General features: G+C 42.2%; 1 protein-coding gene across 1 annotated transcript in view; it reads right to left on the bottom strand.

Moving 5' to 3' along the window:
- The window catches only part of LOC307097279 (EGF-like and EMI domain-containing protein 1), a gene marked incomplete at both ends in the record, with an annotated part of 417408 nt that extends 390429 nt beyond the window's left edge, over positions 1–26979 (bottom strand). The window contains 4 exons of the mRNA XM_079767268.1: positions 20865–20969; positions 22783–22892; positions 25134–25268; positions 26957–26979. Coding sequence (XP_079623394.1) covers positions 20865–20969; positions 22783–22892; positions 25134–25268; positions 26957–26979 — 373 coding nt within the window. The remainder of the gene's footprint in view (positions 1–20864; positions 20970–22782; positions 22893–25133; positions 25269–26956) is intronic.
- Positions 26980–27184: the final 205 nt, after the last annotated feature.

Here is a 27184-nt window from a genome sequence, read left to right as displayed (position 1 = left end):
GCTGGGAAGATTGTTAACTCAAAAAAAATTGTGGGATGAATTGCTTGCTTAATCCCTGGGAGGACACAGGAGTGGGATTAGACAGAGATTAGCTGCTTCTGGAATTTAGTGATGGCATTTCATTCGAAGCTAGATATTTATATTTCTTTAGAATGTGCTCTAAAGGTTTAACATCTTTAAAAACATGTCTATGTTTAGTGATTGATTGATATAGATGTTTTATTTGAGTAAAAAGTTTATTTCTCAAAAGATAACATTATTGATCGGGTCATGTGGTATAAAGGGAGACTAAACTACCTCTTCTGGGAAAATTCCAGCTGGGCTGACGGGACAGCCACAACCTTGCCATGGTGTTTGTTCATCCTGAGACGAGGACCTGACATGCTGACATCATAACTAAAAAATAATAATAATAAAATAAAATAAACTGCCTTTGAAGTCTAACTTTGCAGCCTCAAACTTAAAGCTACACAATAAACTAAATAAAATTCTGACCAACCCATTAACTCACTCATTCAACAAGCACATTTCAATTTGTTTCAGGCCCCTGGCTGGGGGCCAGATACAAAGATAACAGTGTTTAGTTTTGGCCTCAAAATCACCATCTAGAGATCATAAAACCTTAGACACTGAAATAGTCTTCAAGGTCATTTTTTTTTTCTCTGCTACTTAGTCTAACTTGGTGATCTCCTTTGTGCTAATCCAATCATGTGGCCATTCATACATAAACTAGGTGTACCTCTTCAATAAGAGGAAATTTCCCTGTGAAGAAAGTTTTCTTATGTTAAAAAAAAAAAGTGGGCTTAATGTCCTGTCCAAAAGTAAACTGAAGAAGTAGCCACTTTAATTAAGCCTCTGAAATTGGGTTTCATGCATTTTCTTTTGGCTTAGCAAAAATGTTTGTGCAACTTGGCAAAATGACTCACACACATTCTCATTGATAAGGATCAGGTATCGAAAGACTATCTTTAATGTAAAAAACTGATTAGAATCACAATATTGAGTCTCACTTATCAATCCCCAGCTGGTTCCCACAGGCAACATTTCACAACTGAGATTAAGGTGAATCCGGAAGGACCATGTTGTAATTTAAAGCCACAAAGAAATTTCCTGGAAGCCTGTTCTTAGTCCAGCCTAATTACTCTGCCCAGGACCCAACAGCTCCAGCACAGTACATACTGTATTTCTACACAAGGGAATTCAGACAATATCTTTTCAAACAGAGGGGGTAGATTTTGAGTATAGTGGACCTTTGGGTATGATAGAGACCACTTTCTTAACTTTTGAAAGGCTGGCTGTTGTTATTGTTGTTATTTTTATGGAACTCTCTCTCTACTATTCCATTATATAAAAGACAACTGATCCATATATTCTCAGAAATAAATGATTAACTTAAGGTCACATACTAGTACATTTTTGAAGGATTTCTAAATATTTAAAAGTCAATGAAATACTTATTATTAACTTATGCTTGAAGGCACTTAACCATTTTTCCTAACCAACAAGAAAATTTCTTCACCATTAAGAGTATTCTACTTTTGTGGTCAAAAGATCAAGTTAAGTGTCTGGCACAATGATTTGTTGAATGAATAAATGAATGAATGAATGAATGAATGAATGAATAACATCTCTAATAAAGTAGCAGAGCTACCATTTAAGTATCATGTCAGTGACTTCATTAAAGATGTCTTCATTCTTTTTCAGTACATATGAATCACATAAAAATCATCTATCATTTCCTATTTATTAAATACTAGTGGCCCGGTGCACGAAATTGGTGTACAGTGGCAGGGGAGGGGGCGTGTCCCTCAGCCCGGCCTGCACCCTCTCCAATCTGGGACACCTTGAAGGATGTCCTACTGCCGGTTTACAGGGATCGGGCCTAAACCAGCAGTCGGACATCCCTCTCACAATCTGGGACTGCTGGCTCCGAACCGCTCACCTGCCTGCCTGCCTGACTGCCCCAAACCACTCTGCCTGCTGGCCTGCTCGCTCCCAACTGCCCCCCGCTGCCAGCCTGCTCGCCACCAAATGGCCCCCCCGCCAGCCTGATTACCCCCAACTGCTCCCCGTGCCAACATGCTTGCCCCCAACTACCCACCCTGCTGGCCTGCTCACTCCAAATTGCCCCCCACCGCTGTCCTGATCACCCCCAACTGACCCCCACTGACGGCCTGCTGGCCCCCAACTGGCCCCCCTGCTGGTCAACTTACCCCCAACTGCCCCCCCCGCCGGCCTGATCACCCCAAATGGCCCCACCTCACCGGCCTGATCACCCACAACTGCCATTCCATCCTGGCCTGATCACCCACAATTGCCACCCCTCTTGGCCTCTAACTGCCTCTACCTCAGCCCTGCCACCATGGCTTTGTCCAGAAGAATGTCAAGAAGGTCTCCTGGAAGGTCTCCCAGTCTAATTAGCATGTTATCCTTTTATTAGTATAGATAGAGGCCTGGTGCATGGGTGAGGGACAGCTGGTTTTCCCTGAAGGGTGTCCCGGATCAGGGTGGGGGTTCCCTTGGGGCATGGGGCAGCCTGAGCCAGGAGCCTGTGGTGGTTTGCAGGCTGACCATACCCCCATGGGGTGAGGGTCCCCGCGGGGGGAGGGGGGCGTGGCCAGCCTGGATGAGGGGTTGAGGGCTGTTTTCAAGCTGGCCACACCCTCTTCAGGGTGGGGGTTTCTACTGGGATGCCTGGCCAGCCTGGGTAAGGAGCTGATGGCTGTTTGCAGGCTGGCCATGCCCCACTGCGGGGACCTTCACCTCATGGGAGCATGGCCAGCCTGGGTAAGGGGCTGAGGGCCATTTTTCAGGCTGGCCACAGCCTCTTCAGGGTGGGGGGGTCCTGCTGGGGTGCCTGGCCAGCCTGAGTGAGGGGCTGATGGCTGTTTTCAGGCTGGCCACGCCCCCCAGTGGGGACTCTTACTCCATGGGGGCGTGGCCAGCCGTAAGGGGCTGAGGGCTGTTTGCAGGCTGGCCAAGCCCCACGGAGGGGACCCTCACCCCATGGGGGTGTAGCCAGCCTGGATGAGGGGCTGAGGGCCATTTTCAGGCTGGCCACACATTCCTGCGAGCCAGGCCCCCAGCCACTCCTTGAGTGGAGACCAGGGCAGGCTGGAAGCCTGGGTTTCCCCCAGCAACCCAGGCCCTCAGCCACTCCTTGAGCAACGGCCAGGGCAGGTGGGAAGTTTGGCTTCCTCCATCACCAGGGGCAACCCAAGCCTCCTGCTCCCTCCAGCTCCGTGGCCACCGCCATCTTTGTTGGGTTAATTTGCATACTTGCTTCTGATTGGCTGGTGGGCTTAGCAGAGGGACAGTCAATTTGCACGTTTCTCTTTTATTAGTGTAGATTGGATTTGTACAACTTTAGTTTTCTTACTACCTAACTTTTCTTATTTATTAATCCTAATAGTAAAATGCAAATTAACCGTCACTCCGCAACAAAATGGTGATGCCCATAGCCACAAGATGGCGGCACCCAGTCCTCTCAGGCTTCTGGAGTCCCCCAGTCCCAGGGAGGGCTGCCACTGAGAGCCTGCAGTGTAAGCGGCCTGGTGGGAGGCTGCCCAGAGGCCCTCCTGACCCTTTATAAAAAACAAAAACAAATTCACTCCACATGGAGTGATCCCCCCCACACACACACCTGCAGACTGGGGTCTCAGCCTGGGAGGCGGCCGCACCCTCACGGAGCGATCCCCTCCTAGCCACAGCCTCGGGTCTCAGCCTGGGAGGCAGCTGCACCCCCATGGAGTGATCCCCTCCCAGTGGCAGTCTGGGCTTGGCTGACATCCTGAGAGGTGGCCACACCCCCACAGAGCGATCCCCTCCCAGCTGCAGCCTGGGGTCTCAGCCTGGGAGGCAGCTGCACCCCCATGAAGTGATCCCCTCCCAGCAGCAGCCTAGGTGTCAGCCTCGAAAGCACCTATGCCCCCATGGAGTGATCCCCCACACACACACCTATAGCCTCAGGGTCTCAGCCTCAGAAGTGCCAGCGACCAGGCGAGTTATCCTGCCCCACTGGCAGCCTAGGGGAGTCCACATTGGAACTTCCCTTGCCTCCAGCCCAGTGATTGGAGATGCGGGGGTGGTATCTGGGCGACGCTGCCCAGCAAACCTCTCCCATTGGGTATAATCTTCTGACCAGGTTAAGGAGGTAAATGGGTTTTGTTTAAAATCTTTACAAACCACAAAGGAAATGTCTGAGGTAGGATTTCACATCGGAAGTAACTTACAACTAATTTCTGAAGGCAAACAGCGACATTGCAGTTACATTTCTGGAGAGTACCCTGTGGTCCGGAGGTTGGTTCTGCAAGGGCGGTGACGGGTGCTCCCCGCCCTGGTTCCTCAGCACCTCAGGCAGGGCTTGAGCCCACTCAGGAAGGCCTTTTCCACTACAGTTTTCACCAAGGCAGGGAGGTTTTGTAGACATGAATAAGAAGTGCCCACGCACAAGTCCTAAAGATGCCAGGGCGGCAGAAATGACAAACAAACTGGGAAAAGAGCAAAACCAGAAACACCACCGATCCCAACATAGATCATCTTTTTCTTCAGATGACAGTGTGTTTCCCTCTTCTTCGTCTTCTGGAAGCAAGACAGATTCAAGTACTGATGATTCTTCCAACGGAAAAGTTAAGAGAAAGAGAGGACAGAAAATGAATAAAAGGAGAAAAGAAAGAAAGGACAAAAGTTGAAACATCAAGAAAAAGAAAGAGAAGGAAAAAAGGAAGAAACAACGACATGATATCACCTTTCCAAGGACTCATGAAATTCCTGTTTAAGGAGTTTATTTTGTGACACATTTAGTTTGGGTTTACATTTTTACTGGTTTGTCAAGACCACGGCAGATACATTGTCCAATATATGTGTTTTTTAATATGTTTTATTGATTTTTTACAGATAGGAAGGGAAAGGGATAGAGAGAGCTAGAAACATCTATGAGAGAGAAACATCGATCATCTGCCTCCTGCACACTCCCCACTGGGTATGTGCCCCCAACCAAGGTACATGCCCTTGACCGGAATCAAACCTGGGACCCTTGAGTCTGAAGGCCGACGCTCCATCCACAGAGCCAAACCAGTTAGGGCTGTCCAATATGTTAAAGAAAAAAACCTATCTAATAAAGAGGGAATATGCAGGGGAGGGCATTTTGGGGTGACCGGGCTGTCAGGGGAGGGCAGTTGGGGATGATTGGGCTGGCAGGGGAGCAGTTAGGTATCGATTAGGCTGGCAGGGGAGTGGTTAGGGGGTGATCAGGCTGGCAGGCAGAAGCGGTTTAGGGGCAATCAGGCAGGCAGGCGAGCAGTAGGGAGCCAGCAGTCCCAGACATCCTCCGAGGGGTCCCAGATTGGAGAGGGTGCAGGTTGGGCTGAGGGATACCCCCCCACACCCAGTGCACGAATTTCGTGCACTGAGCCTCTAGTTATCTATGAAAAGTCTTCTTGACCCTAATGTATAGCTTTTACCCTAAATTATTTATAAAATTTTAATCACTGCTTGTCATAAAATAATTGTTTCAAGGGACACTCATAGCAAAAGCATTTTCCTTCCTCAATTATGCCAGTCATAAAGTCTAAATGATAAAAAAATTAAAAAGAAAACAGACTTTGAATCACATTTTAAGATATGTCCACTGTGTTAACTTTTCTATTTCTTACATTAGCACATTAGTCTTAATTTCCATCATCTTCAGTGTAAGTCCTCTGTTTGACTTGCTTCCTTTCAATTTTAATTTCCATCTTGCTCACTCTTCTTCATGAATCCTATTGCAATATGGCTCCATCTATAGCTGCCATCAGAATTATCCAAAATTCTCTAAGTCAACAATGATGTTACCATTGAGGTCACCTGATGTCAGATCTTCTCTAGCCCATTGCCAACCATACATTTACATAGTTATGGCATTGAAGCTTTTCATTATGTGTTTTTGTTTCTGGATAAACGGAGATTATCACAGTTTATCTGAGTATTTCCTCCTTCATATAGATGTGAGTAACCCAAGGCCATCAACCAGGTGCTTTCTTTATCCTATTAGATGCTCTGTCCATAGTTGATATTTACTCACATTAAGACTAACATTAAAAACAGTATTTCTCTACTAATCTCAAATCAGATGAAAAAGGAGCCACATCCATGTATACACGGGCTGTAGGGAAAACTAGTTTTTGTTTTCTCTTCAGGTATTCCTGACAAGCTCTTCAGCTATCTGTAATATATTCATGCTTAATTCACAGATTTATTTTGACCCTTCTCCAAGGTTAGGTGTAATATAAGCATCTCAACATTGCAGCAACTGTAGTATCCTGGAGAAGATAATTTGTGATAAATGAAAGCTAGGCAGGTGTCACTAGAGCTCACAATAGGACAAAACCTATCATCTCTTCTGTCAAAATGGAAAAATAGCCTTTATTTAAATTATATAACCAAACCTCCAGTTTTTAAACATTCTTTAGCATATAGTCTTTAAAACCATTACAATGACTTCAACAAATGTGTATTCAAAATACAGGCAGGCTCTTAAAACTTCAGGTTTATCTACTTTATTCTCCTAACTCCCCCACATCCCCGTCTCCAGCGTTGTTCAGAACTAAGAGACTATAAAACTGTTATTTTTGCACTTTCCTTCTGTGGTTTGCCATCTGATTCAATAAATGGGTGGGTTAAGCCATTACTTTCAAACCACTTAGGCAGTCTAGACACTATTGCTCTTCCTCAATGGCAAGGAAAGCCATTCTGGTACCATCCTACACAACTGAGCAGCCACAGAGTGCTACTTATGTTTCCTGTGCCCCGCACTCACTAGGAAGCAGAACAGAGACCAAAGCAGTGCATTCATGAAGGAGAAGAAACAAGAGGAGAGACCTCCCTTGTGAGAGAGCTTTGGCCAGCTGAGGAATGAGAGGACACGGTCTGCACAAAAGACCACCCTTCCTTCTGATATCAAACTGCAAGCTCAGGAGGTTCCCCAAACCACGCTCATGTTCGATAATTTGTTAGGAAGACTCACAGAAATCACTACAAGTTATTGTATTAAAATCAGCAAGGAAGTAAGTCCATAGGACAGGGGAGGGAAGTGCCGGAAGCCGACCTACCACTGCCCCGCTCCTTGTGGAACCAGAACATGTTACTTTCCTGGCATCGGCGTGTGGCAAAACACATGGACCGCTGCCAGCAGGGGACGGCCAGATGAGCCCTGCACTCAGTTTTTATGGAGACTCCACTATATAAGCATGACTGACTCAGTGATTAATTGCCCACTTGGTTGATTTCAGTCTCCGGCCTCCAGCACCCACCCTAAATCATATTGTTAGACTATCCAGTGACCCAAGGTCCCTGGCAAATGAAGATTTCCTATCCAATATGCTATTGCCAAGGCTTAGAGATTACCTCCCAGAAGCAGAGGCTAAAGGGTAGAACGCTTTTTGCATAAGGTTAAATTCTCTCTTACACATCTTCATTTTCTAATAAGCCTTTGATTTGGGGCATTGACCTCATACTGATTATGGATGTAACTATGCCCTTAGGCATGTTGAAGGTCAATGAAATAGAGATTAATAAAACTAGTTTAGTGGAACATGCATGGAGACAAGGGAAGGGAGGGTGGCTGGTGTTAACGTGTAGTAGAATGCCTGGTCAGAAACCCAGACCTTGGCATTATGGGCTTGGAACAAATATAGCAGGAGTGCTTCTGCTCAGTGGAGCGGACTGCCACCAACATTTGTACTTGCCTGAGAGGAGGCAGGGTTCTGCATCTCTAGCTGACAAGAGAATAAACAGTATTCTGCCCGGGACATGTAGAGGGATTCCTCAAAGCTCCCCTACGCAACAAGATCGCCCTACTGCTGACTGCCAGAACTCAGTCACCATTTGGATAGGCTTTGTGTTTTCACTGTTAAATACAAATATGTAAACCAGTAGAATCCATGAATACTTTAGTTTGATGTTGTTTACTGGGATAGCAATCGGACTAAGTTCTGATGGATGAAGGGGAAGAAAGAAAAAAAAATTATGAAAACTACATGAGGGCCTGAATGGAGAAAGATGAGAAAGAATTCCCCACCCCTGCTTTGCTCCATCCATATCGTAGCCCAGAAACTGCCCAGGGCAAGCCCTGCCTATCCCCAGGTAGCTGTGGGACAATACTGTCAAACACTAGAGTGAAAGATCTGGGTTGAAGTCTTCTTGGCTCAGCTACTAACCAGCTGTGACTTGGGAAAATCAATTAAGCTTTCTAACTCTCTGTCACCTCAATTCTAATTTGGGAATAATATGAACTCCCTCACAGAGTGGGTGTGAGGCTTAAATGAGATAACATATGGGAAAGCACCTTGTTAAATGTGTTTGTTTAACTACTATATAAATATGTTGTTATTAGTTGAGCAGATTGGAAAAAGCTATATTATATCTAATTTTGAGAATATATATATATATATATGTGTGTGTGTGTGTGTGTGTGTGTGTGTGTGTGTGTGTGTGTATACACACATATATATTTAAATTTGAGAGTTCAAATGTAATCTATACTAATAAAAAGGTAATATGCTAATTAGGGCAGACATCTTCCGGACATCCTTCCGGACAAAGCAGCAGCAGCTGAAAGGTCCGAGGCGCAGCTACAAAGGGCCCAGGCTCAGGCAGCCGTGGGTGACTGTGAAGGGCCCAGGCTCAGGCAGCTGAGGGCAGCTGCAAAGGGCTGAGGCGCAGCTGCAAAGGGCCCAAGCTCAGGCCAGCAGTGGCAGCAGCAGGGGGGTAATGGGTGCAGTGCCTTCCCCTGATCCGCCAGGTCGCCTCCCACAGAGGGAGGCCAGATTGCAGCTCAGGTTGGCAAGGGAGCAAGTTAGGGTCAATTAGGCTGGCAGGGGGGCAAGGTAGGGGTGATCAGGCCAGCAGGGGGGCAAGGTAGAGGTGATCAGGCCAGCAGGGGGGCAAGGTAGGGGCGATCAGGCCAGCAGGCAGAGGCAGTTAGGGGCAATCAGGCAGGTAGGCAGAGGGGTTAGGGCTGATCAGGCAGGCAGGCAGGCGAGGGGTTAGGGGCAATCAAGCAGGCAGGCAGAAGAGTTAGAGGCGATGAGGCAGGCAGGCAGGCAAGTGGTTAGGAGTCAGCGGTCCCGGATTGTGAGAGGGATATCCAACTGCTGATTTAGGCCCGATCCCTGTGGGGTCCCAGAGGGGTCCCATATTGGAAAGGGTGCAGGCTGGGCTGAGGGAACCCTCCCCATGCATGAATTTTGTGCATCAGGCCTCTAATATATATATATATATATATATATATATATATATATATATATATATATATATATATATTTTTTTTTTTTTTCATTCCCCAGAGTAACTGGGTTCTGCAAAATAAGAATACTTCAAGAATATCATAACAAACACATAATACTTTGGGAAGATATCCTATTAACCTTTGCACTCGCTTGCTTTTTTCTCGAGCTGCTACCGATGCTAACTGTGTCGAGTCACACTTGACATCCGAGTGCAAAAGGTTAAAGGGGATATGATATGGTTGGCAATGGGATGTGAGAGAGCTTTGGCCAGCTGAGAAATTAGAGGAAACAGTCTGCACAAAAGACCACCCTTACTTCTATTTGATCTATACATATAAAGAGCCAGGGTCTGTAATGTCCAAAATGACCAAAGGCTCAACTGAACACCGAAACTCAGTCCTGCAGTCAGTGCTGGGTCACCATGGCGACCCAGCACTGACTGCCGTGCTGCGGGCGCCTCAGCGACCCAGCACTGACTGTTGAGGGGGCTGTGATCAGGCCCGGACAGAGGCCCGGAGAGAAAAGCAGGGTCTGATCGCAGCCCCTGTGGCAGTCAGTGCTGGGTTGGCGTGACCCAGCACTGACTGCCGAGGGGGCTGCGATCAGGCCCAGATAGGGGCCCAGAGAGAAAAGCAGGGTCTGAGCACAGCCCCCGTGGCAGTCAGTGCTGGGTCGGCATGGCAGAAGTCAGTCCTGCAGTCAGTGAACATAGGGTCAATTAATATTAAGTGAACATAGGGTCAATTAATATCTCTTTGAGAGGAGGTGAGAATATAAAGTACAGTGTAGAGCAATTACTTATATTATTTCACATAAAACTCTTTTCAACTAAGATATTTCCTTTATTTAAAATTATCTTTATTGTTGAAACTATTACAGATGTCCCTTTGTTTTATTTTATTTTTTCCCCCACATTGATCTCCTCCACCCTGCAACCCCCCTTCCAGGCCTTCGCCAGACTATGTGTTCATGGGCTATTCCTATCTAATACATAAAAATCTAGAAAGACTTAGAGAAAATAAAATAAAAGATATGCCAGGTAAATATTGAACAGAAGAGCTGAAGTTGCTGCATGAATACTGGATACAGGCTTGAAGCCAAAACACAACTCATGAGATAAAGTTAGTCATTGTAACACAACAAAAGGTTCTTTTCACTAAAGAGATAAGATGGTCCCCAATACTTATACACATAATAGAACACTGTGGGGGTTCAGAATGAGCCTCACCAAGATGTATCTCAGTGGTATACAGATTTTTGAGCTAAGGGCAATTTTAGCTTCAGGCTCAAGTGAAAATTCTGCCCCTCCCTTTAACTACCTAAAAAAAAATTGAATTAGAGGCCTTGCCCACAATAAGACATTATCCTATATAATAAAAGGCTAATATACAAATCAACCAAACAGCAGAACGACCGGTCGCTATGACACACACTGACCACCAGGGGGCAGATGCTCAATGCAGGAGCTGTCCCCTAGTGGTCAGTGTGTTCCCACAGGAGGAGCACCGCTCAGCCAGAAGCCAGGCTCATGGCTGGCAAGTGCAGCAACGGTGGTGGGAGCCTCTCCCGCCTCCGCGGCAGTGCTAAGGATGTCCAACTGATGGCTTAGGCCCACCTATGCCATCAGTCGGACATCCCCTGAGGGCTCCTGGACTGTGAGAGGGTACAGTCCGGGCTGAGGGGACCCCCCTCCCCGAGTGCGCACGAATTTCGTGCACTGGGCCTCTAGTATTTAATAATGGATTAAGACTACCATCACATGGGCTTGGAATACACAGGAATCTACATACAGTTGTGAGGGAGTCGCCATGTACATTAGCACAGTGAAGGCTCTGGAAAGCCCTACAAAAATAAACACAATGTAAAGCTATTTGACATAGAATTTCCCAAACTTATTTGAACACAGAGACTTTGTTTTCTTTAACACTACTTAGAATCCAATGGGAACAGCAATCCAGAGAATACATCTTGAGAAATACCGTAAAGCAGATTATTCACGTTTTTAAAATATAATGATAAGGCATCATCCAACTTCTTACTGTACCTGACCAGTGCACAGGGTGCCATGCACAAATGCTCCTGCTGAGAAAAGGGTCCAAATCTGTGCAGGTAAGTCTATACTTTCAACATCACCTCCTATCTCAATTTTCTCGACTCTCACTAATCTCCTCCCTTGTGTCTTACCTAAATTTGACTTTTGGCTTTGTCTTTCAGTAAATGCACTCTTAAATTATCTTCCAAAAGCCCGTGACCCTCCTGTAACAGGCCCACCAGGTGTTTCCCCCTCCTACCCCCACCAAATGAAGTCTCATTCTCTCTGCCCAGGGAACAGAGAAACCTGGAGAGAAGATTCATTTATCTTTACCCAACATAAAACACACTAATCACTTAGGGAATTTTAATGATTGATTTTACCAGCCTAAACTCTAGTAGACAAGAATGGAATGCTCCATTCCATCTATAACCACTTCTGGTAGGTTTTTACAGCAGGTTAAGAAAATTATAGCTTCAAAAATAACTAAGAAATGAAGATGCCCAAACCGAGAGATACATCCCAATGGCCACTGTTGGCAGAAATGTTAGTGTAGTTCATGATACTCAGGTATAAATAAGCTTGAGTAAGATCCCGCCACACACAGGCACATACCCCATATATTTCAAATTTATATGGCAAGCAAAAACTCAGCTAAACCATTCCAAAAAATTTTGGATAGTATTGATATCTGCAATAGATGATACCTTTTTCAATCCAGGATTTCTTCTTTCAAAGTGTATTTATCAAGTTCCTTAACAGAAAACAGACTTAAACTTGTAATCAAAAGCAAACAAACAAATAAAAAGGCATTTTTAAGTATTACTTTGTACCTGACAGAATAAGAGAGGTCTGATATTAAAAAAGAACTTTTGTCAGCTAGCAATAAAAAAGAAAAAATGACTACATGCAAAATTTGCCTCTTTTGAGGACATAACATTTTCTATTCCTTTGGTTTTTCAGCTTCCTTCCATTTGATTGTAACTCTATCTTTAAAACACTTTTACAAATAAAACGCCCATTTATCATCCTCAGTGGCACAACAAAGCCAAAGATTTGAGATCAAACTATTTATATTGGCAGTACTGAGTGGCATGGTATTAATATGCAGTCTTATTTGCCACAATTCCCCAAGTCTAGCTCCCCACCATGACCCGGTTTCTGTGCCCCCTTTAATGTATTTCTGAGAACACCGTTCATCACATTATAATGATTTGTTTTCCTGTCTCTGTAACCAAAATTTAGACTTTTCAATAGCAGAGCTCTGTATTTTTTACACAGGTCCTAAACAGCCACTCAATACGTGTATGTATAATGAGCAAAACTTTAAATGAAGACTTTAAATGAAGAGAATCATTTAGCTCATATGTTTTGTAGGAAGACTGTTTTGTTAGCACAGTGACCAGGTTTAAGCACTAAAAATAAAGCATAAATACCTTATGTCCCTTTCAGGGAAATAATATCAACTATATTTTCATAAACAGAAAAGTTCTTATGTTTTAAAGAAACAGCATCACATAGTGGTTGAAAGGATGAACTCAGAAGCCAGACTGCCTGAGTCCACACCCTGGCTCTATCATTTACTACATGAATGATCTCAGGTAAGTTACTTAACATTGCCTTATGTCAGGTGTGCCATCTGCAAAAGGGGACTATAAATGGCACTTACCTTACAGGATTACTAGAGGGCCGGTGCATGAAATTCACAGGGATTGGGCCTAAACGGGCAGTCGGACATTCCTCTCACAATCCAGGACCACTGGCTCCTAACCACTCACCTGCCTGCCTGCCTGATTGCCCCTAACTGCTTCTGCCTGCCAGCCTGATCACCCATCCCTCTGCCAGTCTGATTGACGCCTAACTGCTCCCCTGCCGGCCTGATCACCCCCACTGCCCTCCCCTGCCTTGACCTGCCTCCTCCGCCTTCATCACCAATTATACTCTGTGGAATCAAAGAATTCTAGATGGTGCTGGGTCATTCTACTCTAAGTTGTCAAATTTGCAACATCAGGCAATTCTCATGCAGTCTTTTTTAAACCGCATATATGGTAGCTAACACTGGCCATGCAAACCATCCTGGAAGGGTATGCTAGTAAAAGTACTTATAAAGCTTCTGTTTTAAAATCAGTTTCAGGTCATTTATCTTCTGCCTGGATTCCAAATAGGATGCCCCTTCATAGGCTCACAGGAGGTGAGTGTTGATGGAATGCTTTCTGGTGGCATGGATAATCTTCAGCATAGTTATTGCTTCGATTTCCTCATAAATGGTCTATCTGTGCCTTTATCATATTTGGCCCAATATCGTCACATCCTTCTGTCAACTTATGCAAAGCAGAATGCAGTTGCCTTAATATGAACTTGTTGGAACCCCGCTGAGAGTTTAAGGTTCTAATGCAATGAATCTTCACATGATGAACAAAATAACACTGAATTTCACACTGGTTTTCATGCTAAGAACGTATACCCATTTATCTCCATAATATAACCTGCATTTCATTTATACTATCTTTTAGAAATGCTCATTTAGGACTGCAGATTGATAAGCATGTTCAATTAATGATTTTGCAGTTTTTTTCCAAATTAAATCTTTTTCCCACACTAATTTTATAATTCAATTAAAATAATCCATCAAGTTTTCTTTGCATGATTTGCTCTTTGTAAACCCCTGCTGATTTTTTCCCATTTTCATTGTCTGAGTAGACCTACTGCTGAAATGAAGCTGTGGGTAAGCATCCATTCATTGCCTCTGGATTCTACAAGCTAGAAATCTGAGATCAAGGTGTCAGCAGGGTGGCTTCCATTTGAGCCCTGCAAGGAAAATCTGTTCTACATCCTCTCCTCTGGTTTCTGGTGGTCTTCTGGCAATCCTTGGCATTGCTTGGCTTGTAGATTCAGCCCTGATCTCTGCATTTATGCTCCCATTCTCCCTGTGTGCATGCCTCAGTGTCCAAATTTCCCCTTTTTATATGGACACCCGTCATATTGGATTAGGGGTCCACCCTACGTCAGTATGACCTCATCTTAACTAGTTATACCTTCAACAACCACAGTTCCAAATAAAGTCAATACTGAGCTACTGAGGGTTAGGATTTCAATGTATGAATTGGGGGAGGGGGGCGGGTACACAACTCAACCTATACCACTTCCTAAATTCAAAATTCTCTTGGGAACATAACATGTTCTATAGGGTCCAACCTCCTATCCACATAGAACAGATATATCATGCAGAGTTTAATGAACTTCTTGATTGGAACCTACTGGTTGGCTCAAAATCATACCTGTGACCCAACACCCAAGGTTTGCTTATATTTCCCACAGGATGAGGAGCAAAACAACAGAAGCCTTTCCCCCTTCCCTTTGTGCATTCCCCTAAAGATCTGCAGAGAATTTACAGTCAACATAAAGAGTAATGCCTGGTTAATGCTTTCCAACTTACATATCACACGCATTATCCATATGTCTCTCATGAATAAAAACCTGGCCGACAGATAATTATGCCAAATTCTAAAGGGACCATGGCTTGAAGGTTAAACTTGCAGACTCTGGATCCAGAACACACTGACATGGACCCCAGATCACCTGTTTCCTACTTATTTGAACTTGGATAAGTTTGTATGCTTCAATCAGGTTCAAAAACAGGGCAAATAAGAGTATTCACTTCATAGACTGATTATAGGAATTAAAAATCTAATCCATATGAATTGTTTAGTATAGTTTGTGGTACATGAAAGGTGCTGAGAAAAATTAGAACTATTATGATTTTACAAAAGATGACACTGAGGCTCAAATAATGACAATGACAACATTGACTTCTCCAAGATAATACAAGTGGTCTTTGGTGACACTCAACCAGAGCCCTAGAATTGCTGAAGATTATCCATGTCACCAGAAAGCATGCCAGCAACACTCCATTTTTAATGTGCATAAGCATCACACTTTGAAGTAATGGAGATGTTTGGGAAGTCTGGCATAGGACTATGCAGTATCAACCAGTACCGTTTCATGCTCAAGAAACTCCAACTTCTGGACTGTCTGCTCAGGGAACTAGACTTATGGAAAGCATAATAATCCTTGCAGAATCAGTTAACCACCTCTACGTAAGGTCTGGAGTAGCTGGTTTGGCTGGACCATGAAAAGTTAAGGAACTGCTGCCCTGGGCATAAACAAAGCCACATTTTTTGCCTTGTCCCATGTGTTTCTCTTACTGTAACCAAGAGAACTACTTGTGTTATTATTATTCCTTGAACTTGCTGTGTTTCTCATTTCTCTGGAAAATATTCCTTTTCATATGCTCCATTTCATATTACTGTTCTGTTTACCTTTAAGAATAAGTTGTAGTTTGTATTTTTAAATCTCCTGAGATACCTTTCTTTATCTCCTGGCATGGCACAGGTAACCCAGTTTTCTTTTCAGACAGAAACTCCCTCCATCAAAGCACTTGTGACTACACTATAATCACGGGATCCCTGGTCTCTATTTACCATTACACTAAGGATACCGTAATTGCTTTAGTTTGGGTATGTGCAGTACATACCATACAGCCTGGTGTACAAATATTTACTGACTAAATGGAAGACTGACTAGAAGAAAGAAAGGGGAAAAAATGGAAAATAATATGTGAATAATAATAATAAAGAGCCCTGACTGGTTTGGCTAGGTGGATAGAGTGTCAGCCTGCAGACTTAGGGGTCCCGGGTTTGATTCCGGTCAAGGGCATGTACCTTGGTTGCAGGCACATTCCCAGTTGCGGGTGTGCAGGAGGCAGCTGATTGATGTTTCTCTCTTATCAATGTTTCTAGCTCTCTCTCCCTCTCCCTTCCTCTCTATAAAAAATCAATAAAATATATTTAAAATAATAATCCTATCTAATAAAAGAAAAACATGCAAATTGACCGTACCTTCGCTACACCCACAAGCCACGCCCACCAGCCAATCAGGGCGGGTATGCAAATTAATCCAGTCAAGATGGCGGTTAATTTGCATATCCAGGCCAGAGCAAAGACTGAAGACATCTTAGAAAGAAGCCAAGTGCTGCAGAAGGGAGCAAAGCTGCCAAGAAGCAAGCAAGCGGGGCGGGGGTGAAGAGAGGGAAGCAGGTGGGGCAGGGAGAAGGGAGGGAAGCAGGCGGGGCGAGGAGAAGGGAGGGAAGCAGGTGGGGCGGCAACCGCAGCAGGAAGCCTTATTGCAGGAATCTTCCTGCAACGGGCCTCTAGTAATAATAATAATAATAATGATGATGATGAAAGAAAACCTCAGTCTTAGCATCCAATCATTAGGCACATTATTTAACTTTACTTTTAATTTAACTGGCCAGAGAAAGGAAAGATGGAATAAGTGATGAGCGAAAAAGGTGTGATTTGTGTATGATACTAATCAGTTAATAAAGCTCCAAGTTGTTCTGCCTGGATCCATAAAATTAAAAAGGAGAGAAAATTTCACCACCAGCTGTCTTGCCTGATTTGCATGTGTTCAAATCTTCAAAGTATTCCTTTTGATTCCTTTAATCAATAGCTATTTTAGAAAGTTCTTCATTACTTCCTAATTGTCAAAATTCATTTCATTCATTTTTCCTTATTAGAAGGAGATTTTTCAAATGAGTTAAGTAGATCAGCAATTTTAGAATCATTATTAACTTCAAGCTTTTCTCTCAGTTATTAGCATGTCCCTCTCTCTCTAGGACAAGATTCTTTTCTTCATTTTTAAAAGGCCATCTGTTTCATTTTACAAACTTCTTTTCCCCCCATGTCTCAAATAAAGTCAACTTTACCCTATACTAAGAGCAATTCATGTTTACAATAACTGATCCTCAGCACTTTAATTTCTCAGATCTCTGGTTTTGGATGAAGATGCAAGTGATTCCCTATTATGCTAGCATGCCAAAAAAATAATAACTAGCATCCATCCAGATTTTGATCTGTCCACACCAAATAAACTGGTAAAGCAATTACCATGGCCCACAAAACATTTTACAAATAATTTAAATGAATATTGAACATATATTCACTGATAACCCCAACAATCTCACTGCTAGGACTCTGCGTCACAGACGTAGAAGCACCACATTATTGCACCCTGACTGTTGTACCAACGAAATGGAAACAAAATGTCCACCAATAAATGGGTGGTTAAAAATGTATGGTACATCCATATCATGGAATATGATGCAGCCATACATATGATTCCATGAGCCCTGTGAAATACAGGAGTATTTAGCTGGTTGTTAAAGGGTAGGGGGGGGAGATGAAGTTAGAGAGGAAGAGGACAGAAGAAGGAGAAGGGTAAGAAAAAAATTGGGGTATTCATGACAAAACAGTGTATAGAAGGTAATCTCATGTAAAATTGCATATGTGTGTATGAATATAAATAAACATATACAAAAGCAAGTTACATGGTTACTGAGGGAGATAGGACTGTGCATTTTTACTTTCTTATACTCATTACTATTAATTTTTTTATATTTGAATTATTTTCTATCACTTGAATTATTATTTATATAATATAATGTGAAAAAACAGCATTGGAGAACAGACATTATAGGTAGCATCTCCAGACTACAATCAACCTGCTTGGTAGAGTATGTGTCCTATCAATTATATTCTTTTTAAAAACAACCTCTGATGATTTTCATTTTTAATGCACATTCATGACTCAGCTAATGTTATTCCTTCTTAATTGGGTTTTCCAATTGCCTCCTCATATATTTGATTTCCTAGTAAGTCTCCAAAATTCATCCATTACATACTTTGTGATATCTCATTTTGCTGGATGAAATGTGATACCTTGTAGGAGATGCCTGAATTCCTACTTCAGGATGTATATCCAGCAGGACTCATCCATTTTTCTTTTGAAATTCAACAGAAGGTCCATGGTGACAAAAATAAAAAACCTTCAAAGTCTAAAGATAAACACACTTGGACAACAATATTAAAAATACACTGCATACTCCTGTGAGGTATTTTGTGTAGCTGGTCTCTCATGACTCCTAGGACTTTGAAGAGTACAAACAAACTTGTGGAAAAGACAAGCTGATTCTGCCTATGTTTGAAATAATCCAGTATTTTTGAAACAGGAATTTTAGGGGTAAAATAGGACAAGTTTAGGAAATTTTGGAAATTAAGGGGGCCATGGAGGAAGCACAGGGCTGCAGAGCAGCAGAAGGTACATTTCCATAGAATGGGGGAGCTGGGAAAGCAAAAGGTCTATATTTACAAAATAAAGAGAAGGAAGCCCTTCATCCAGAAGGAGAAGAAGAAAGACCAAAGGGTATAGGAAAACAATAAGGAAGGATCGGGGAGGAGAACCTCATGTGAGGTTCAACCTTTGAGCCCAGGAGTTACTATAGTAACCAGTCTAAGGGAATAGTGACCAATCAGAGGGGATATCAAGGTACCAGGATCTGCAGCCTTTATAAGACATAGGGGAAAATAACTCAGTGGGTCCCTTTCCCCCTCCCTACTTGGGAGTCCATTCTGTGGAACCCTTTCCCCCTCCCTACTAGGAGTCCATTCTGTGGGACCCTTTCCCCCTCCCTACTTGGGAGTCCATTCTGTGGGACTCTTTCCCTCTCCCCATGTGGGAGTCTGTACTTGTTCTTCAATAAATCTCCATCTTTGCTATACCACGTTCTGTCCATGGATTCATTCTTCAATTCCGGCAGACAAAGAATCCGGGTTCCAGTCCAAAAATTCCGTCTCATTTTCACCAACCCAAAATTGAAGCATATGAAGTTTAGCTACTTCAATTTCAGAAAGTACTTTAAAAACTTCGGTAGATAAAAGTTCTGAAGAAATTTGAATAATCAAAATAGTCAAATACTGATGTAGAAAATAAAGAATAAATTAGTCTAGGTATAATTTCTAGGCCATTATCATTACCATGTGTTTCTTTAATTAGCTTTCCCCTCGGGAACTTGATGTTTTGAAAGATGTGCTCTACCAAAACCAATGAATTACTAAAGTAATAATTTTTTTTTAAGTCTAATGAATCAATTCCTAATTGTAATGATAATGACAATGTATAACTGCCCATCACAGCTACTGATCAAGATGAGGAAACCAGTGCTGCCCATGTAGTTGACACAATTTATTTAGAGGCAAATACCAGTAATTTGTTGTCATGGATCAATGTATTATTTCTGTTAGCTTCTTAAAAATAACGGCAACAGTTAAAGACACACCCTAGAGCTCAACGTGTCCACTGACCTTTGTCTCAGGATTGGAATTTCACTGTCACAGAATAAATTGGGATTAAAAATCAGTTATATCCTAATTCACAAATGTGTGGGTTTGTGTTTTTGTTTTATTTAAGCAAAGGATTAATTTACAAGAAGAATAGCTGTGAGATGACCCATCAAAATTTTGAGCCTTAACCTAATGCCACAGGCAGAGTCGAGATAGATGGATAGGAGTGATGAGTTTTCAGCAACCTTTCAATCTCACTTACAAAGGCTCATGTAATGAATAAGAAAGGCAAACCTCTCAACAAAGGATAATAAATACAATATTTTCATTAGCTCTTTACACCTATTTCTTTAACTTCTCTATAAGATCAGTTTTGTTTTGTTTGTCCTGCCCTGAAAAGATAAATGCAGATACATTCAGATTCTCTGGCGACTAGAATCAGACAACTAAGACAAAACAAATCCTTTTGGAAGCACTGGCTTTCATGGCAGATGCAGGAAAGGATAAATCATTGACCACCTTGAAACCCTCCTGAACAAGAAAAGTGCACACGTCCAAAATGGACAGTTGACGAAGTTCCGACCTTGTGGACTTGGTTATCAAGTTTTGAAAATTTGAAAGTCATGCAAGTGCTGTTCTTTTTTTAAATAAAGGGAACAAAAGTAGTAAATATCACATCACACTGAATTTGCATTAACCCCACTTTGTTCATTCACAAACCACAGAGATCTTACAGAAAAGTACTGTCCCAGCACTTTCAAACCATGGCTCCATTAAAGATTTAACATCTGAGGTTAGAATGAGGTGTTCTTATTAAGCTGCCATTTCCTTCATAAAACAGACCATTTTGTACTTACTGCAACCTTTTGAACTCTTACAGTGAATAATTAAACCTAAACTGCAAAGCATAATTTGTGATGCTGAATATCCTGTAGGTTGTAGGTTTTTGCTTAGTGGCTCATTTTAAATGCTCCCCAATCAATCCCCAGAGGGACAATCCGGCCATTCGTCTGAATCGACAAAATTGGCTGGTGGACCCTGCAAGCAAAGCAGACAACTTCCCGATCATAATACAGAACGTCTTCAACTTAGGATGGCTCCACTTGCAAAATTTTTCTACTTTACAAAGGTGCAAAGAGCAATACCCATTCAGCAGAAACCGAACTTAGAATTTTCAATTTTTATCTTTTCTTGGGCTAGCGACATGTGGTATGATACTCTCACGCAATATTGGGCAGCAGCAGCAAGCCCTGTGCACTCACCAGGGTAGACAACCCATACGTACAGTGTAGTCCTGAATGCATTTTCCACTTAGGAGGGTTTGTTGGGACATATCTCCAACATAAATCAAGGAGCATCTGTAAAATGGTCTTTTTGGTGACTCACCATATTGACAATGGGGTCCCTGAAAACCCTCGGAACACCGACACTGCTGGGCCTCACTGTCTGAGCATCTCCTTCCATGAAAACATGTTGCCACTGCAGAGACAGCTAAAAGAAAGGTAGATGAGGGCAGATGAAGAATGGGGTTGAGGGAAAGAAAGGAAATCCTCAAGGTAAGCATCAAGTTGCTAATATAAATATAATAGAGGGCGGGGGTGAGGGGTGGGTGGGAATGATTCACTGGGAACTTACAAGCATATATGCATAGTCCTTGGACAAAAACAGTAGCATGGCCTGGGAGGGGCAGGTGCTGGGCAGAGGGAGTCAATGGGGGAAATAAAAAGGGGACATCTGTAATACTTTCAACAATAAAGATAGATTTAAAATAAATAAATACAATTTAGAAATTTCCACTGGCCCCTCCACAGCAAGGTTAACCAGTTTTTATTACAAGTTAAGGCCTTGCTCCCTATAGCCTGTAGCACTCTGTATGTGGCCTCACCTCAAAGCTTGTAGAAATGCAGAATCTCAGGCCTCACCCCAGACCTACTGAACCAGAATCCACATTTTTAAAAGATACAAGGTGATATCTGCCCTAGCTGGTTTGGCTCAGTGGATGGAGCATCAGCCTGCGAACTGAGGGGTCCCAGGTTCGATTCTGGTCAGGGGCACATGCCCGGGTTGCGGGCTCGATCCCCAGTGTGGGGCATGCAGGAGGCAGCCGATCAATGATTCTCTCTCATCATTGATGTTTCTATCTATCTCTCCCTCTCCCTTCCTCTCTGAAATCAATAAAAAAAATTAAAATAAATTAAAATAAATAAATAAATAAAAAGATATGAGGTGATGTGAATTCAACTTTGAGTATTACTAGTGTAAAGAAACTCTATGAATAAGATAAAAAATAGTCTAAAAATAAAGCAATGAATACCAATACTTCCTGAGGCAAAGGACTGTGATAGGTGTCATATAACAGTTTAAAGAGTTCATCTCACAGTCATTAATTTCCAGGAGTTTATAAAATAGTTGGAATGACATCGTGGGCATATGCAGGTCACTGAGCTAGACCAGCTAGCTGCAGTGGCCTAGCACTGCATGCAAATACAGTGACAGCTAACACGGAGCCTGCTTAACATGGGAAGCCTGAGGCCCCTCGCTAAGATATTTTGAGAGCAGAAAGCACAGTGGGGAAGGAAGCAGGATGCTGACAAACTCCCTAAGGTGCAGGGTAGCAGGAGAGATCAATTATTGTGCTGTGGTGCTGCATTGATTGCAACACACTGAAGCATTTTAAGTGACTTGCAATAACCATAAACACATAGGTAAATGGAGCCATTTCTCCTGGCAAGATTGGGAGACATAATGCCACTAGTTCTGCTGTCTGCGTGCTGTCAAACATACTGGAAGGTTCTGGGATACTTTCCCCACACGTTTGTGCAAGGACTGCATAGCTCATCTTAAAAAGTAAACTGCCTGCAGAGTTCCGCAATTAATCATGACATGTACGGGTTGAGAAATCCCATTTAGATTTAGTACGGTGATTTCCCTCCGGACTTCTGAATCCACTGTGGATTACAAATTTGATGATATGGGAAAGGGGCAAATGGAAAAAGGGTGATGGAAGTCAAGGTGTAACTGGCTGGCTTTAAATAAACTGTCTTTTAAATAAAGAGACAGAATGTAAAGCGGCAGTTCTATGGGATTTGAGTTCTGACCTATCATTAGAAACGCTTAACAGAAAAGCTTTTTGTGCATTTTTGCACATGTCACGTGTGCATTTTCAGTCCAAAGAGATGCTCCAAATCTGTGGTGATGCTAAAAATGCCTAACCCTTGACAGGCATGATATGATTGAAGCCCCAAGCAGAGTGAAACCATTACTTCAAGTGACAGAGAGTTAGACAGGAAGAATTATAACTTACAGCGTAGGCAGCCAGGTTCATCGTCCTGCCGGCGCCAACCAGGGCAGCACCTGTAGACGGTCTGCTGCTCCATGCTGTAGGCCTGTCTGTACACGGTGTAGTACCGGGTCCTACGGAACACAGGGATCTAGATCATACTTCCTCTTACGGCAAAGCTGTCATCTTAAGCCCACGAAAAATTCTCCCTCCAACCCAAATCCTGTCATTTATACACACAAAATACATGTATAGTATTTGCATGTATTATACACACATGCACATGTGTGTGCACACAAGAGAAACCCTCGTGCCCCAGGGTATAAACTATTCTGAAAGTCACTCAAGCTATCGAGAATGAAACCCAAAATTATGAAATGCACAATGCAATTGTGATGGATAATAAGACACATGCTTTTTCAACTTGACAATGAAGGCCCCTCATAGACTGGTCCTCCCTAGAGCGTGCATTCTCAACACCGGTGATAATCAGCAAGGGGACAACAATTGGTTCTTGGGTGGGAAGGGTGGGAAAAAAATCTTAGCTAATACACAGGTCCTACAAAGGACCAAAGTACACAAACAGATAAAATACACCCGTGCTATTAAAACTTCATGGGAGAGGGGGATGATTACGAAAAAAAATTTTTTTTTAATTACAAAGGCTCTTTAGGGGAACAATAATGTACAAAGGTTGAAAATACTAAACTATAGCTATTCATGCTGACCTATTTTTTTATTATTAAATTTATTGGGGTGACATTGGTCAACATGAACATATAGTTTTCAGGTGTGGGTTTCCATGTTCTAAGATCTGGGGTCCTAATACATGGCGACAGGAGAAGATTTGACTTTAGGTGGTGAGCACATCCTGCTGACCTCTTAATACACTACAATACCAAACCCCTCAAAACTGGCTAATTTATTTTCTATCAAATCCATATCATATTTATCCTTTATGTCAAAAGTATTAACATATTCTCTCCCCTTTATTAACCTATCCTCAAGTCCCCTTCATTATTCAAAGCCAATTTCAAGTTACACTTCCTTCAACTTCTCTTTTCCCACCTTTCCAAATGCATTTGCTCTCTCAAAAATAGGACTAATTGGCCATACCACTTTTTGTGACAGTTACTCACCATCTTGAAGTATAACCTAAAATTTTGTATGTGTATCTCTCTAATAGGGATATAAGTATAGGTTTGCATACTTGTATTAAAAAAAAAGGGAAATTAGTTGACAGAGATACCAAAACATCTTTGAACACCACTTCAACTCTAAAGCCAATGTCATAAATATTTACTGAATAGAGAAATGTATAAAATAGGTATCAAGCATCGTGACACATGCCTGGTATTATTTTTTTTCTAACTTTACACACGGATGCACACAGAAATATAGGAACTTTGCCTAGGGCCATATAGCTGATAAGAGCCAGGGGAAGTTTTCCCATTTAAATTTCATTTAAAGTTCCTAAGCATAGAGCTAAAAAAGACTACACATATGAAAATTAAACACACACAGAGAGAGACATGAGTGTGTACATACAATGTATATGTAAATATCCATAATAATAAAATATTTATTCTTAAAATATTTTATTTAGTCCTATATTATCAGTTTTCTGATATTTCTACACAACAGCAAATCCAGTTATGTATAAATGTCCTCAACTTTCCTTTAACAGTAGTAATAATAATAATAATAATAATAATAAATTTATTAACCTGAAGCCATACTTTTTTAAAACCTTGAATTCTGACTCAGTTGTTTCATTTACCTAAAACACCCCATTAACAACTATTTGTATTAAGAGGTACCTAGATGTTTTGTAAAACTATCTTAAAACTTTTTTTTTTTTCAAAAGTCCATAGGAAGCCTTGATGCATAGAACACACCAGGTACTTGCCTTTTCTCTCCTCTCCCAACCTGCCTAGTTAATCCTAATTCAAAGGCCATACTCAAGTCAAAGGAGCTCCGGGTTTCAAAGTGTGAGACGAGAACCCAGGGCAGATCAGTCTTTCACAACCGTGGCACCAGATCCACGCCCTGCTAAATGTAGCAAACCCACACAACATTCCTTGTGTCCGTCGGTCTTCTGATCTTCAGCTTTCAATAGTCGGTCACGTCATGTGGTAAAATTCGTAGCATCGAACCCAAAGGACCTCATACGTAAATGAGGCCAAAAGTAAATTAATAATAGATCCTGTCTCTGAAGGAAAATATAGCACTCTGCAAGTTCAGGCTCATATCTTGTGTTTGCTTACTTGAGTATATAATGATTTTCTAAAATGTACCGGGGGAAATCTTCAGATGCAGTTGAGGCCTTTGATTTTGATTTCTAGTGTCAAAAGGAGTAGCGGAAGCACCCTTACCTTCTTTCATAACCCACACACCATCTCGGGCCGGCACAGCCCTGGTTCCAGAGCTTGACAGTGTGTGTGAATGCTCGGACACACGGGCGTGGAAGTCCCACCACGGTCAGCTGCTGCTCTTCACACACATTAGGCCTTGAAAAAAAAAAAGTGGTAATGAGATAAAAGTAGATTGTTTCTCAACGTTTTATACATGAATCATTCATTCCTCCGCTTTCCACAAAAAGCGTGTGGTGACTTACATTAGTACATAAAGTAAGAGAGAAAAATACAGGAAATATAAAAAATAAAGCAGGCCGAGGAAAAAGAAAAATCAGAATAGATTTTTAAAATAAAGAGAAACTCATAAGATAAATATAAAACCTATAAGTTTCCATGTGTTTAAAAAAAAACTGAGCTGCAAATTAATTCTGAGCTGTTCAATAGACAAAAGTAAAAAACAACCAGAACTACACGCTACCCATGATTGCATACACAATGTCCATGAAGAAAAGGCAGGCCGATTCATAAAGAGAAGTTAAATTTCTCCTAGAAATTACTTCTGAACAGTAATTGCCACCGTATTTAGTTAGTTCAGCTTCACACACAATGCCTGTTTCAACACAAATATTCTGCAACCAGCACCATTATATTAGTATTTCCTTACAAGAAGTATATGCAAATTTACAGGCTTAGACACATGATCTTTAACTTTTAAATGTATAGGGCTGGATACACTGATCACCTGAAGTGTATAAAAGCAAGGTGGCCCGGCCACTCATATTCTCTGTATGCCAGGCACTGACCTCACTGGAGTCAGACTTTAATGGTTTATCTTGCTATCAAGAAACACAGTTAGCTCAGTCTCCATACTCATGATCTGCTGAAAATAGAAATGCTTTTTGATTCAGGAGTTCGAGTTGGTTCCCAAATAACTCTGTGAACTTATCCAATGACAGAATAATAATAATGATGAAACCTTTAATAGCAATCTCCACACTGAAATCAGTTACATCTATGTCACCTAGATCCTATATCACCTTTTTCTGATCACTTCTTTCTGTGGCTCTGACTAAATCTCACCAGCTGATTTTATTTAGCCCAATTCTCACTTTCATATATATATATATACACATACACATATACACACACATACACACACACACACACACACACACACACACACACATGAAAGGTGACTGTTTGGACTGTTAATGTCACCTAAATTGAAAAAAAGAATGCATGTTGAACTTTAAGAGTTTGCACAGTGCACTTTAATTATTTAAGTAAATACTGTAATTCTATATAATAAAAGGCTAATATGCAAATCAACCAAACTGCGGAACAACTGGTCACTATGACACACACTGACCACCAGGGGGCAGATGCTCAACACAGGAGCTGCCCCCTGGTGGTCAGTGTGCTCCCACAGGGGGAGCACCACTCAGCCAAAGCTGGGCTCACAGCTGATGAGTGCAGCGGTGGTGGCGGGAGCTTAGCTGTCAGTCAGACATTCCCTATGGGCTTCTGGACTGCGAGAGGGTGCAGGCCAGGCTGAGGGACCCTCTCTCCCCATCCCACCGCCCCCCCCCCCAGTCCACAAATTTCATGCACTAGGCCTCTAGTAAAATAATAAATGTAAAAACTGCACATAAGTCAGGCATCCATAAAATCTTCAAGAATTGGGTCTAAAGAAAATATTAGCTATTAAAAATTCCGTATTAGATTATCTGCCTATACCTACACCTTTAGTGGACTTACATGCTTTTTTGTGAGCCAACTAGCCCCAGTTAGAATGAGTTTACAGCACCTTTGCTTTTTCAGTCAATAGTTCCAAAACTTACACTGATCCAGCCTTGAGCTCCATTTTGTAATCTATTCTTCACTTATTATTCCATCCACCCATCCACCCACCCATCTATTCACGAACTCATAAACTGTCACCTACACAAGACAGAAGCAGCACATCCCTCCCCCACCCCCCAAGGATTTGAATGTAAGCCATTTATTTGGGAGTGATGAAATCAGACTGGGAAGTAAAATTAGCCAACAATAAAAGATGTATTATTGAG

Source organism: Cnephaeus nilssonii (assembly GCF_951640355.1).
Source record: "Cnephaeus nilssonii genome assembly, chromosome: 3".
NCBI classification, from domain to species: Eukaryota; Metazoa; Chordata; class Mammalia; order Chiroptera; family Vespertilionidae; genus Cnephaeus; species Cnephaeus nilssonii.
Note: the sequence above shows the minus strand (reverse complement) of the source record. Positions and strands in the feature narration are given on the sequence as shown.